General features: G+C 43.7%; 1 protein-coding gene across 7 annotated transcripts in view; it reads left to right on the forward strand.

Moving 5' to 3' along the window:
* cep350 (centrosomal protein 350) overlaps nt 1-14432 on the forward strand; it is a 38537-nt gene extending 24105 nt beyond the window's left edge. For 2 of the 7 annotated variants that reach the window (XM_021604077.3, XM_021604079.3), the window contains exons 23-38: nt 592-785; nt 1006-1093; nt 1394-1546; nt 1719-1876; nt 3558-3680; nt 5170-5402; nt 5623-5810; nt 6648-6780; nt 7253-7413; nt 7518-7654; nt 7752-7834; nt 7963-9734; nt 10220-10684; nt 10797-10943; nt 11048-11170; nt 11269-14432. In XM_021604077.3, the coding sequence (XP_021459752.3) occupies nt 592-785; nt 1006-1093; nt 1394-1546; nt 1719-1876; nt 3558-3680; nt 5170-5402; nt 5623-5810; nt 6648-6780; nt 7253-7413; nt 7518-7654; nt 7752-7834; nt 7963-9734; nt 10220-10684; nt 10797-10943; nt 11048-11170; nt 11269-11433 (4323 nt within the window). In that variant the 3' untranslated portion in view covers nt 11434-14432. The remainder of the gene's footprint in view (nt 1-591; nt 786-1005; nt 1094-1393; nt 1547-1718; nt 1877-3557; nt 3681-5169; nt 5403-5622; nt 5811-6647; nt 6781-7252; nt 7414-7517; nt 7655-7751; nt 7835-7962; nt 9735-10219; nt 10685-10796; nt 10944-11047; nt 11171-11268) is intronic. The other 5 variants (XM_021604078.3, XM_090235749.1, XM_021604080.3 and 2 more) reach the window with 3 other exon arrangements.

Raw genomic sequence — 14432 nt, forward strand, 5'->3', positions numbered from 1 at the left:
TACCTGAGATGAGGTATGAGGGAGTGTGCCTGGGCATATTGAGGCCAGGAAAGACCTGCCTGCCTTGTGGGCTCCACTTGCAAGGGCATCAGAGAGACTGGGAAAGCCTGCTCAACTAATTTCTACCCTGGGAACAATAAATGTGCTGTGTTCCCCAGTCCGCTTAACTGCTCCTAGGAGATTCCCTTCCTGGCTGTATCCCTCTCTCCCCAACCTGTACTCAGTCCTCTCAAACCCAACATGTGGAGGAGAGGTTGGCTGTGGTGCAGCTAAGATGGTGTATGGTTCTCCACCCTGTTGTTCACACCTGGCTGCCACATGTGGAGATGATCTTGTACAAACCTTGGCCTTCATTGGGCCCAGGTGTTTTATTTGAATGGACTCAAGTGTTGTGAATACCTATGTAGCAACCACTCCCATGCCTCAGTCTGTTTGCCAGCCGAATAAACATTTTAACCAGTGGCCAGAGTGATTTTCCATCTATCACTGTTTGCTCTCTGTGTATGCCCGGTTTCCTGACTGATAAGGCTTTGTGTTATCTGTGTGTGAGTGACTCACTGTCCCCTCTTCCTCTACCTCGCCCCCCCATAGCAGCAGCAGGATGGCAGCATGCCCTTCTCTAGCGGGCAGGACAGCTTCTCCAGGTTCACCATGGACATGGTGCGTCAGTACATGAAGGAGGAGGAGGTGCGCGCCCACCACCAGAGCTCCCTGCTGCGCCTGCGACAGAAGGCCCTTAAGGAGAAGACCAAGGCCGAGCTCGCCTGGCTGGAGCATCAGAAAAGGCACTGGTTTACTTTTATTAGGATCCATGTTGTCCAAATTAATAGTGTCTCATTCCCCGCTAAATTCAATGTTTTGTTTTCTGTCATGTCCTCCAATGATTCATATACAGTAACCACTAGAGAAATTCAACAGAACACGTTGACCAAAACTAGACTCCATTTGGCACTTCTGTCCTCATTTTGCATTCATGATCTCACTTTCTCCTTTCTGACCACATAGGCGCTTCAGAGACAAGGGTGAAGATGACAAGATGCCGCCCATCAGAAAGAAGCAACGAGGCCTACTGATGAAACTTCAACAGGAGCAGGTAACTAACTCACAATTAACTTACTACGGGCTTGATTCAGTCTGTGACACTGAAGTTCAGCACTATGGTGTGATTGACATTTAAAGGCAATTTTTCCTCATTCGCGGAGACTGCATTCACGGTAAACTCAGCATTTGTCTGCTCATCGGAAAGTACCTTTCAATTTGAAGCACACTATAGCACTTAACTTCAGTGATACGGATTGAATCGAGCCTTAAATCTCTGCACATCTCACCTGCTCCCATAACTGCCCATCTGTAATGCTGAGTGACCATGACCCTGTGTGTGTGTGGCGTCCAGGCGGAAATCAAGTGTCTGCAGGAGGCCAACAAGGCAGCCAGGAAGGAGAGGCAGCTGCTGCTCAAACAGCAGGAGGAGATAGAGAGGATGAGATACACCACCCTCAAGCTGAAGGAGCGCCTCAAGTGTGCCAGCACCGGTGACACCCCACCAGTCAGTACTACCACCACCTTTCATCTTATTCCTATCTGAGACGCATACACTTCTTATTCATGGAGATACTGAACTGAACTTCAGAAAGACATGCTTTTTTTGTTATACATATGTCTAAAACAATGCTACATGGTCTCATAAAGAGTTGAAATGATCCGTCTGTGTCCTACAGGAGACTCCAGTGTCAGAGCCTATAGATGAGGCAGCTTCCCCCAGTGCTGCGATAACAGACGGGGACGTGCGCAGTGCCTCTCCCCTCTCAGTGTCTGGCAGTGAGACCAGCAGCATCATGCAGAAGCTCAAGAAGATGCGCTCTCACATGGAGGAGAAGTAATTTTCTCTTCTATTAACCTATTAATAACCACACTGTCCAGATTTCTATTGATAACTAAAATGTCTAATTGACAGTCATGGGCTCTTTTTTTTCAACTTTAGGGGTTATAACAGGATTCACTAAGATGGCTGATATTATTCCACCATTCTGGTCACTGAATATTACTTTATACCAACTTTTAAACAGCTGAAATTACCATATTTGATAACCATATCTTTATGGGTGTGATTGTTGTCATACACTGATGATTGAACAAAACTATAATCCTGTTTTCACATTGGCCATGTCAATCATTCAAGCTGTTTGCTTTATTATTCACAAGGAATTAGCTAGCCACCTCAGAGCTTCTCTTAGTGAAAACAATTGAATCCAAATCACTATTGCCTTGTGAAAGTGGGGGAATGGCTTGACCAGACACCCTGATCCTTAACCTGTGGTGTGGATATGAATATAAGCATGCTTCCTGTCCTCTATAGATAGAGTGCGTTCTCTCTAACCCCTGTACTAATCATTGGAATATTAACAATATGAACCAGAGCAGATATGTATTGTAAAATATCTGTCTGGTGTCTCGTACAAGCAACCAGGGCAGGTTTACGTCTGTGTTAAAAATGTGGTTTTGTGACTCTGGGGCTCACATGGTGGTTATACAACCAGACTGGCACACTGACTGAACTCATTTGTGTACTTGAACATTCTGCAGTACAGGTCCTAACAAACATTCAGGTGTTGTGGCGTTTTAGGATTTTGAACTTTCTTTCAAGAACGTCATCAGTACTAATTCTAGAGCTGATGATTCCTTGAATTTATAAAATGACCAAATAACACAAACTGAATGTACGTAATGTCACGGCTAAACATGGGAGGTCGCTGTCAATTTGAGCCGAGACTTTATTTTCTATAGGGAACTAACAAGCTGCTTGTAGCCATGCCTCTGTCTGCTCGCTAGCTTTGGTCTTCTAACAATCTGCCCTTTCATTATGTAAACAGCCTCTCTTTGAATCATGCCCTAGTGTTGTTATTGTTGTGTTGATCATAGTGAAGGTTTGTGTGCTTTTAGCCTGGATTTTATTCTAATGAAGTCCAAATCAGTAGTTAAAAACATTAACAATATGACTTTTTGCAAAAATAATCAAATCTCCTCAAATTCCTTAATCCAGTGCATTTAATTAAGCAGAAGCATTATGTCCAGTGGGGTGCAAAATGAGACAAAGGGCCTCTCTCTCTTAACCCTTAAGGATGATCATTTATCAGTCACGCCTAGCTCCTGTCTCTGGCACCGCCACCACTGCACGCATTCACACATGGCTACACATTACTAGACACCAGCGATTCATTGTAGTCCGGCTCCAAAGACAAACACGCACTACATCCTTGCCATTGTCCTGGCTCACGTCTGATGAAAAGGACTGGGTTTAAAGCACTGCCAACAACACAAAGCCCTGGCGCAGTAATTAAGTACATTCATTCTCTTAGAATGAAACATGAAACATTCGGTGCAATAAAACACATGCTTACTCACTGCTGTCTTCTCTCTCTCCCCCTCTTGTCTCTGTGGTTGTTTTTCTATTACTTCCTAATCTCTCTCTTTTGCTGTTTTTTTCCCCTCATTTTCCAACTCATGTTTGGTTGTTTTTCTCTGTGTGTCATGTGTCCCCTTGCTTTGTTTTGTTGTAGACACTGCTCTCCTGTGCACTACTTCTTCTGTGTGTTTACGGCCCACCACTGGGCCTCTCTCAGTCTCTGTTTCCCCAATCTCCATCCCAACCTCCAGCTGTTTATCTACAACCAGTTGGTCAGGTACAGTGCTGCTCTCGCCTCTCACTGCTGCCTCTGTCCCATGGAGCATGCTTGTGTTCAGCCACTACCACTAGTGGAAGCATGGGTGGAATGGTGTGTGTGGGGGGGGGGGGGGGGGGGGGGGGGGGGGGGGGCTGCTAGGGTCTTGCCAGGTTATTTGTATTTTTTCTCCAATAATTGGGGAATTGAAAGCTTGAAAAACACAAACCAAACGCAAACCAAAGTCACCAGGCATTGCATGTACGATCACAACCGTATGCATGAAGGGGCACAGAAGTAATACAATTCAAAAAGAAGTGAAAAACAAAAGGCATTTTTGTCAATAATAATATGACCTCTGTTTGACATGCTTCGGTCAAAGGTCATATTCATGTTAATATGGTTGGCCTGATTAAGCGAGACTCTCCCATTGAACAGCGAGAGCTCACTGTGGTGTTGCTTGGAGGCGCTCATTTAACTCTCATTCAGAGTGAATAAATCATGATCTGCATCTCCTAATATTCCTCGTATTCATGCCACTCACTACTTAGTTGGAACAAAGTCCCTAAGAGTAAATGCTGAGATATTAGGCTACAACCCATCTATGAGAAAGACGCAGTGCCTTTGGGCGTTGCTTTAACATATGATAAAGGTTTTCATCTGATTTAATGAGCCCAGTAAATCTTTACTGATTTTCCTGATTAGGTAACTGTTGCTTGTGATAGGCTAATGAGAATATATATCAAGTGGGCTTAATAGAATTGGGAACACAGTCTAGGCCAAAGCCCTACAGTATCTTTCCCAACTTCAGTTTGAATTAGGCTGGTGCAAGAGGGAGTGAGACAAAGCCAAACAACACAGTACTGTCTGGTACTTGTACTAATTATAGTCAATATGCAAAATAGCTGTTTAACTTGCATTGCATAACACACCAGTCCTTTTCAATGTATGTTATAAATCCAAGCAACGGAGAAAGAATTTGAACGTTGTCTTTTCTCTCAGCAGTGTGTGTATGTGGGAAATGCATTTAGACTCTTGTGTTGTGGAGAATTCATGTTGAAGTTACATCCATAGAGACATTTAGGATATTCTGGGGTGCGGTTTTGTATTGGACAGAGATGTTTGAGAGGTATTAAATCAAATGCATGATGTTGGCCTGGTGATCAGGTCGCCACCACACTTTGGTTCTGTTTTTCCCCATTTTTATGAAATGCTTTTACTCTGTTGTTTGGGGAAGAGTTTGGGTGACTTGTGCACTATGGTGTCAAAATGAAACCATGTCTATCGAGGTAAACATGGTTTGTTGTGTGTGTGTGGGCGATCCCATAGGTTTTGAGTTTGCAGTGAAGATCGACAGGGGGTGGTTGGGTTGACTGTTTGGACTGCTGGTGGCTCTGCTAGCATCTGCAATGTTGCCATCATTTCACTGCTCCTCATGTAGATTGTGCCCTTTGTGCTTTCTCTCCTCCTCCACCCTTCTCTCCATTCCTCCGCTCCTCCCCACCATCAGGTTCCTGACCAAGCGGGAGCAGGGTTTGATGCAGCGGCGGAGGCATGCGGAGGAGCTGCTGGAGTGGAAGCAGAGGCTGGATGCTGAGGAGGCAGAGGTGAGGCACATGGAGAAGCAGGCCATGGCTGCCTGGGACAGAGAGTGTCCTAGAGACCGAGACCAGAGGTCAGAACAGAGAGAGAGCCCCAATGCCAGCCCCAGCCAGCACAGCCCTGAGGGCAGAACTGACAGAGGTGAGAAAGAGGTTGTGTATGACATGAAATAAATGGGCACCTGGTAGTATACAGTGGTTTCTGTTTACTGCCTGTTATCAGGTCATGTGTTTGCTTGCCTTATGTCATGTACTTTTATGAATGACAGAGCGCCATACAGTCCATCTAGCTAGCTGCATCTCAATGTTTGAGGCTGCAGGTCTATCTACTCTTGACCCATGACCTTTGTGTATCTCCTCAGACTCTGTGAGTGGGGGTGACTACTCCCCAGTTGTGACTGGCTCCAGCGTGCACACAGAGCTGTCTGGGTCCCAGCAGCCAGACATCCCCTCCACTGATCAGCCTTGCTCTGTCTCTGAGCTGCCCTCTGCCCAGCACAGCCCCTCTATCTACACCCAGGACTTTGACTCCCCCTCTGCGAGCAGGAGGGTAAGGCCCTGTGCATGTTGGGATTTCATGTTTTGCAGTAATGTATTAATACAGTAGAAAGACATTGATTACATGTGTTTATTAGCCTTTCCATACGATTAGGAAATAATGTTGAAAGAAATCAAAAGCAGCATGTGAAAGGAATATGGAGGGAATTGTATAATGATTTAACAGAATCTATTTCCCTCCTGAGCGCAAATTGAGACTTTGTTAGCTCTCTTCCCATCGCTGGGCAGCTCAGTGAATGCAGGCTTTTGTCCAGGCTCCAGGACCAGTTGCTGCTTTCAGTGAATTGTCACTTCTCGTGATCAATGAATTTGTGCTACTTGATTGTTTTGTTAAATGCAGTATTGTTAATCAACTGCCCTATTAGGTCAAGAAAAAAATCACTACTTTCACCCAAATTGTGAATAACATAATATGTAGTTATGAGTTAAATCATTTTAGGAATGTAAATGTTTTGTCATTTAGCAGACACTCTTAACCAGAGCCACCTACAGGAGCAATTAGTGAAAGTGCATTGCTCAAAGGAAAACAAAGACTGATTTTTCACCTAGTTTACTCGATGATTCGAACCAACGACCTATTGGTTAATGGCCCAACGCTCTTAACCGCTACCTGCAGCCATGTGCAAATGGACTATAAGCAAGAAGACTAAATTTAAGGCAGAATATGGCATATTTGAATCCATTAGGGACACTGCCTTTTGAGTGTGTTTGTTTTTGTGTATGTGTGAGATGCTTGGCATGGTTAGTTAGTTGGAGAATGCTGTTGTGTTGAATGTGAGACTGTGTCCTAAATTCCCCTTGGACCCTATCCTTTTACTCTGTTGAACAGTCTCTACCAAAAGCCAGCCTCGACACTAACACACACCCAGAGGGCAGCAGCAGCAAGATGCAGCTCCGCTCCTCCTCCAGGACCGCCAGCCACGACCCCAAGGCCACTGACACCCCTTCAGGCATACACACAGGTGAGTTGGCCCCAATGTCTGGAGCAGTAGTCCCTTCTAAACTGGGGCATTATTTTGTATTTTCTGTTAGATATGTTGAAAGGCAGAGTATAAAGATGACTGATTGTGCAGGCATAATGTTGCTGTAAGAAAAGGATTGTGCATGCAGTTCCCTGACGCTCAACCTGCTTAGTTGTGTTATGGGTGTATGGAAGCTTCCTACCTGTGTCACCGAGCTACATTCATAGTCCTTAAACTGTTGCTGATTCTGTGTAAATATCATGGTGGGAATTTCAATCTACAGGTTTTACCATTCACCATAACATGTACTTGTGCATGCATTTTTGGAGTATTCTATGAATGTTGGTATTGACAAACACCCCCCCCCCACCCCCGCTCAGAATTTGAGTTCTGTAGCTCTAATTTGGATTCCTTTATACTAATCAGTCTTGTATGGATTCAGCATTCTAACAATACTTATTGTGCCACACAGAGCCCATGTCAGATCAGAGAGATATCGAGAGCCGTATACGTGCCCTGAAAGAGGAGCTGCGCAAACGCAAGTCTGTGGTGTACCATCTGAAGAAAGAGCAGAAGAAGAGGCACAAAGAGCGTCTGAAAGCCCAGGAGGCCAGCCTACTGAAGCAGCTAGAGGTCAGTATGTGTCTGTCAGAGAATCCTAGCCTGCCCTGCTGCATTCAATGAGACATAACAAAAAGAGTGACTGACTTTTTTTGTTGTTGTTTTCTTACGTCTAGTCCTACAATGACTTCATTGAGAAGACCAAGACTGAGTTGAATAAGGAACCAGACTCGACACCCTCTGCCAAGCCTCAAATCAAGGCCCCCATCTCAGCCACAGAGAAGCCCCAGATTAAATCACCACCTCCTTACAGGTACACCATCGCACTTCACTCTATGTATGATCCGCAGACTGATCAATTAGTCCGCTTTCATGGGATCTTAATCGGAATATTCTAATATTCTCCCCAGGTCTGAAACCAGCCAAAACTGGAAGGTTGTCTCTGACTCTGAGAAAGCTGAGAAGACCCTTCCACATTCTCCAGTTGGACAAGGTAGGTTGTGGATAAGCACTGTCAATAAGTGTATCTTTCTCCTCAAAATACTTTCTAAGACTTAGACATTTGTGCCCATACTGTGATCATAACACACATTGTTTAATGCGTTGTTGATTTGTTTTCAGATGACCTCAGTAAATATACCTCAGGGCATGAGGAGTCCTCAGACGAGGACCCCCCTACAGTCACCCCAACTCCAGTGTATGGGAGTCCAGAGCACACCAACGGTGTAAGGGGCCTGCTGTCCCCCGAGAATCTCCCCAGGCAGCTTTCTGAGGGGGCACTCCCTCTGAGGGAGCCAGCCAGACCACAGGCCACCAACTCGGGGGATGAGAGCGTTGTCTCCAGCCTCCGGTCAGAGGTCATGGAGGAGCTGGACTCTGTGAAGTCTGAAGGCTCTGAGCATTCTCATTCCCGCTCTGAAGACCGACACTTTGACCATCTACTCAAACTTGACCTAGAGCAGAGACCAGCTTCCCAGCAGCACCAGTCTCTGTCTGAACATGTTTCCATAATGAAAGGAGAACAAGGGCTTTCCCCGATAAGCAGTCTTGATGTTGATGAGAAATCACCATCCCCCATTAAAGAGCGATCATACAGCCCTGAGTCTGATGCTTTTTCATCAAATAGGGACTTTTCAGCCAAGGGTAAGGAGGCCTCTCCTTCAGCTGATGATTATCATGAGGACTTTGAATCCTCAGTGGAGTCATCACTCAGGGAGGACAACCAAGGCTCCAAACCTACCTCACCGTCCCGCCAAGAGACCAGGGAAGCTTCCCACAGTAGTTCACCCTTCTACAGTAGTGAGGAGGATATCGGTGAAGAGCTGAGTGAAAGATCTGGAGCTAGTTGTGGCAGTCCTTGCTCTGAAAGACTTCTGGACCTGAATAGCCAGACCAAGGATTCCCAGGAGAAGGTCATTAGTTCAAACCGCTCTCCAACTATCTCCCCTTCCCAGACACCACCTTCACAATCAGTGGATGAAATGCCTAACTTCACCATTGGGGACAGGGTTTTAGTGAGCAACGTCCAGCCTGGTACGCTTAGATTCAAGGGCCACACCAGCTTTGCCAACGGCTTCTGGGCTGGAGTAGAGCTGGACAAGTTTGAGGGAAGCAACAATGGCACCTACGATGAGGTGGTTTACTTTGAGTGTGAGGAGGGCCATGGCATCTTTGCTCCTCCAGACAAGATCTCCCATCTGCCAGATAAGTTTGAGATCTATGTGGAAACCACAGAGGATGAGGACTCTTTCCTTGACGACCAGTCTGAAGACGAGACAAAGAAACACCACATTGAGAAGACACACAGGGGGAATCTGAGAAATAGAAAAGAGGAAACGTCTCAGAAGAGTTATGATTCTGAAGACAAAGGACCTACTGATGTGAATGATGGTTCAGCTGAACACAAGATAAACCTGACCAACTCGCATGAGTTCAAAGAGGGAGAGTATCCAATGTCCAATGGAAGAACCAAGACAATCATTCTGGACCTTGAAGATGTGCCTACCAGTCTCTTCAGCACTGACATAGACAGTAAGATAGCCTTGGGGGAAAACACTCTTAATGAGACCACTACCCTCATTGAGAGGAACGGCCTAGATACCCATCAGAAGTCTACTCCAGAGCAAACCGTGGAGAAAGACGCCCTCTGTGCTTTTGCAGATAAGCTCCTCAACAACTTCATGAAAGATGCTGTGACGCAATTCACACAGATCAGAAAGGCCAAAGAAGAGAAGATATCAGCTTATAATCAAATGCAAGATGACTTTTTTAATGATGAGGGTGGGGTGACTGTCTCCCGACCACAGTCTGTAGCACAAAGAGATGGTCTGCCCTTCTTCCTAGATGCAGAGCAAGAAGAGCAAGTCTCCTCTCCAGAACTCTGTAACCGGCCTGTGAGTTCATCTGACCCTTTCTAAAGACATTTATAGAGTAAATCTTCTAAGTGTTAAAACAAAGAATGTACTCCTCCAATAATGTGATAACGTGAAATCACTAATTTGTGACACATTGAATTTCAAATTTATAAATTCCTAGTTTTTCAGTTAAAGTACTTAAGAGACTTGATCTAGTAAATGATTAAACAGAACTGATAAGATAACTGAGGAGGAATGTAGCAATAATTGCATTTAGCAGCACTATCGATAACATCCTGTCTTGATTTAACCTCAAAAGACCTCAATGCGATTTGTTTGAGTCCGAGGGTCAACGACAACTGGGACCAAGAAGCTGATGTTGACAGATATCCAGTTGAATTTGATGCTCTATTTTCTTCCCTTTTGTAGATTTTCATCACAGTCTAACAAACTTTTAGTTTTTTATTGTTTGTTTTTTTACTGTGAGTGACTTGTCTTTCCTCCCTCCCTCTCTCTTTCTGTAGGAGAGTCCAGTGTTGGGGGCCACTGGTCAGGAGGAGTTGGCCAAACGTCTGGCTGAGCTGGAGCTGAGCCGCGAGCTACAGGATGAACTGGGAGACGAGCAGGACTGGTTCGATGAGGACTATGGCCTCAGCTCTCATAGAGAGCAGCAAAGACAGAAACGGAGGCAGCAGCAGGAAGAAGAGGGGCTGTCTGCTGGCTCAGGATGCCAGGTGAAGACCCCACCCAGACCAGAGCTGCCCCTGCAGCCCAAGCTCCCTGAGCAGCCTGCTATGGTGGTTCCCCACTCCGCCCCTGAAGTGGAGAAACTGGTCCATGCTGCCACCCAGGAGATCTGGGACAGATTTAAACTGGGCCAGGGCACACAGACCCTCGCTGGTCTCCCCGTCCTCAAGCCTTCAGAGGAGTTCCTGGGCTGCGATACCATAGGCCAAGATAAAGGTCAATGTGTTCGCAGCTACAGACAGGTAAGACCACATTGAAAAGGATTTGCCACACAAATTGATACTATATGAAATCTTCAAGACCCATGTAATTTATTGAAATGTATCCACTGACATAACCTTTGCTTATCTGCAGGCTGTTTATGACTTAACATGGGAGATCATCCAGGAGATCTTTGCAGAGGATCCTAACGCCCATCAGCCTCAGTGGGTGAAGCCTCGACGCATGAACTCCTCCTATTTCCATAGAGTAATGAGCCCTGGCGACATCACCAGGGTTCAGGTGTGTATTCCATGTTTATGCTGGCATCCAATGTGGTTAACACTTCAGTGTTGGTGGTTTGATTTGCTAAGATCACAATGTAATATTTAACCTTGTCTTCTAAGGTGTTCATCACCACCGAGGTGTTGAAGCTGTATGGCCTGAAGAAAGACCACAACCAGAAAACAGATTGGCAGAAGATGCTGAAATTCGGGAGGAAAAAACGGGATCGAGTAGATCATATTCTGGTAAGGGCATTGAACAGTAACTTCAGGAGTGACTCATTGTGAATTTTCCAATTTCAAAAGTCCTTTATTTTCTGGTAGTAAGTATTGTGTGTTTTCAGGTCCAGGAGCTTCACGAGGAAGAGTCTCAGTGGGTGAACTACGATGAAGATGAGCTCTATGTCAAGATGCAGTTGGCTGACGGGATCTTTGATGCATTGATAAAGGACACGGCAGAAGTTCTCTCTCAAATTCAGGAGAAGAGATCAAAAAGAGCCCTTTCCTGAGCTTTTAAACCTCCGTTTTAAACCCACCTTCCACCAGACATTTCCTCCCACAGCCAATGTGCCAATGATCTCCGGATGCCTTCATTTCAGTCAAACTGGTACCTCTCTGCTACACAGATTTGGATCAGCTAATTGTGGATCTACCACATGTCTTACACCAAACATCTTTGATCCAGCCTTTAACCAATATGTAAAGCCTCCCACGCTGGCCCACCTGTTCATGGCCAGTCAAAGATGGAGTAGACCTAGTTTTGCATTAAATGAATCAATGCTGCTAAATGTAATGTTCCATGACAAACTCATGGTTTTTGTGATGAGCACAGGGGTAATTTGACAAGACACTAAAGACAGGACGATAAGGATTACTAGAGTATGGAAGAGTCATTGGGGTTATCAGATCTTTTTTTTTTAATTATAGTATACAAATAAATATTTTGCCTCCCGTATTGTGATATTTATTGTGAACTATTTGATTAGAATTTTTTTTTTTTTTTGTAAGTAATCTTGCTGTTAACATGTTTAGAAACAAAGTTTATTTGAGCATTTTGTAAAACAGACTGATGAAATAACAAAGCACAAAAATAAATAGGAATGTGAAAATGGCAATTCACTGTATAGGGATTTAAAGGGAATGTTGTTGAAAAGACCTGCAAAGATATCTATTTGTATTTAATATTTAAATATCTTATTAGTAATTGGTGAATTTGACCACTGTCCCTTTTCTTCCATAGTTTTACCTGTTAACTAGCCTCTTGGCCACAAACAGACACCAAGAGGTTCTACATGGTTAGAAACCTTTAATTCTGTCATGCTGGATTCAAGCCTTAAGATGAGTTTTTTACCTGTTTCAGTTAAAGTGCCTCTGTTCTGTATGATTATGAATTGCCTCACTCAAGAAGAGCAACACAATTTATAGGCCTTAAGTGATGTCTCTACTCTTTTTAATGTTATTTACATATATACCATGTTTTTCATAAATACCTAAAGGATAACTTTTCCCCAACTGGGTAAACCTTCAGTCTCTGCCTTATTCTGTGTCTATCGAAGCATAGTTCTATCAGAGAACACCTTCTTGAAATTTGCCTTTTGGCATTTGAGTCACTAATTCAGAAACATTAGAAATGCAATACAGACAAGAAGTATTGCATTTCTCATGTTTCTGAATCAGTGACTCAAATGCCATTTATGGTAGGTAGATAAACTAGCTTCTGTGTCGTTATGCCTCTGTGGATGTCACTGATGATGCACATTTGATATACTGTAAGGCAACCAAGTGTTCTCGCCATTCGTCCACGTACACAATGGCTTTTGGATCATGGTAACAAGTGAGTCATGGATTAATCTGTGTGGGTCGTAGCATTCAACATTGATGTTCAAGGGCTTACTCTTCTTTAGCTACTTCAGTCCAAGAATACTGTGATGTAGCTACAGATGAATTTAACATGCATGACTGTGCTTGTCAACTGTAATGCCTGTTAGCAAAGTGACTTTAATGGTGGTAATGAAAGTTTGCATACCAATTAGCATTTACCACCACTGTTCTTGTACCGGATGAAGGGGTAGATATTTAAACTGTCTATTGCCAGGGCTCTGACTGTACATTTTCCTTTGAAACCTGTTTCTCCATGATATGCCTAATTTCCGGTCCCTAGATGTGTTTAATGAGAGAACTATGATTTGATTTGTACCTAGGAAATGCATTTCCACAAGGCTGTGTATTGCAACACTTCCCCAGGGATTGACATTTAGGGATGCCCTATTTTGGGGTGGCAGGTAGCCAAGTGGTTAGAGCGTTGGGCCAGTAACCGAAAGGTTGGTGGATCGAATCCCCGAGCTGACATGGTAAAAATCTCTTGTTCTGCCCCTGAACAAGGCCGTTAACCCACTGTTCCTAGGCCGTCATTGTAAATAAGAATTTGTTCTTAACTGACTTGCCTAGTTAAATAAAAAAATCCCAACTGCAAAGAATTTCATAAGCCTACAATTGATATTTCTGGTTCCTCCCAGTTAAGTGAAAGACAGAACATTTGTGGGGCAAGTTGAGCCTGGTGAGATTTTTTTTTGTACTGACAACCATTATACTAAGAATTCCAGTACTGATGTTTCTGATTCTTCCCATATGTGTAGGCAGGCAGGCAATATGACACTTCTGAGTGTAAATACGACTAATAAAACTAACTAGCTCATTTACATTTTCTGGGAAGTGATAATCTTCAGGTAACTGAAAAATAGTCCTGACTTGTCCGACTTTAATGTTAATTCCTGGTGGTCTAGAATGGTTAAAAAAATCTGAATTGATTGTAGTTTGGGGATGAAATGTCCCATTTATATCTATGCAGTATTTGTTGTTTGGATACATTGTTTTACAAGCCAGCTTTGTAGTCTCATTGAATAACAATATAGTTGAAGTTCTCTGGGCCTCCCATAAGGACAGTCAAAATGCCTCATTGTTTTCAAACTGCTGTCTGTCTCGGATTGTGTTGGGCCTTACTGTGAAAGGCACAAGCTGAGGCTCACCAAACAACGTTTTATAGAGATGCTGACTAATGGAGAGTAAATTATCAAAATAAAAAGTCTCACATTAATTATGCTCCCAAACATTTAATGGGAATAACAACCAACGTTTGGGCATGCAGTGTCTTCTTCAGGGTTGCCTTGCTTTGAGGACAGGGATTTCAATTCCAAAACAAAAATGTATATTAGTCAAAAATGGTTAGATAATCAAATGGCCTGCAGACTAGCAAAATGTTTTTGCATCTTTAAAGTGTATGAATATTTATAATAATGTACTACTGTGAGAGACGCAGGTGCACTTGAAGACTTACATTGTACATTGTTTTATGGGGTGTTCTTGTATATTGAATCAATCACTATTGAATCTATATGATTATTGTAAAATAAACATTGTTCACTTTGCGGATATGTATATAGTATACATATATATTTGTTAACTAAATTGAACTTTGAAATTGTAAATAAAGCTTTCATTATTTACACAT

Source organism: Oncorhynchus mykiss, chromosome 5, assembly GCF_057628025.1.
Source record: "Oncorhynchus mykiss isolate SJ-2025 chromosome 5, ASM5762802v1, whole genome shotgun sequence".
Classification (NCBI taxonomy): domain Eukaryota; kingdom Metazoa; phylum Chordata; class Actinopteri; order Salmoniformes; family Salmonidae; genus Oncorhynchus; species Oncorhynchus mykiss.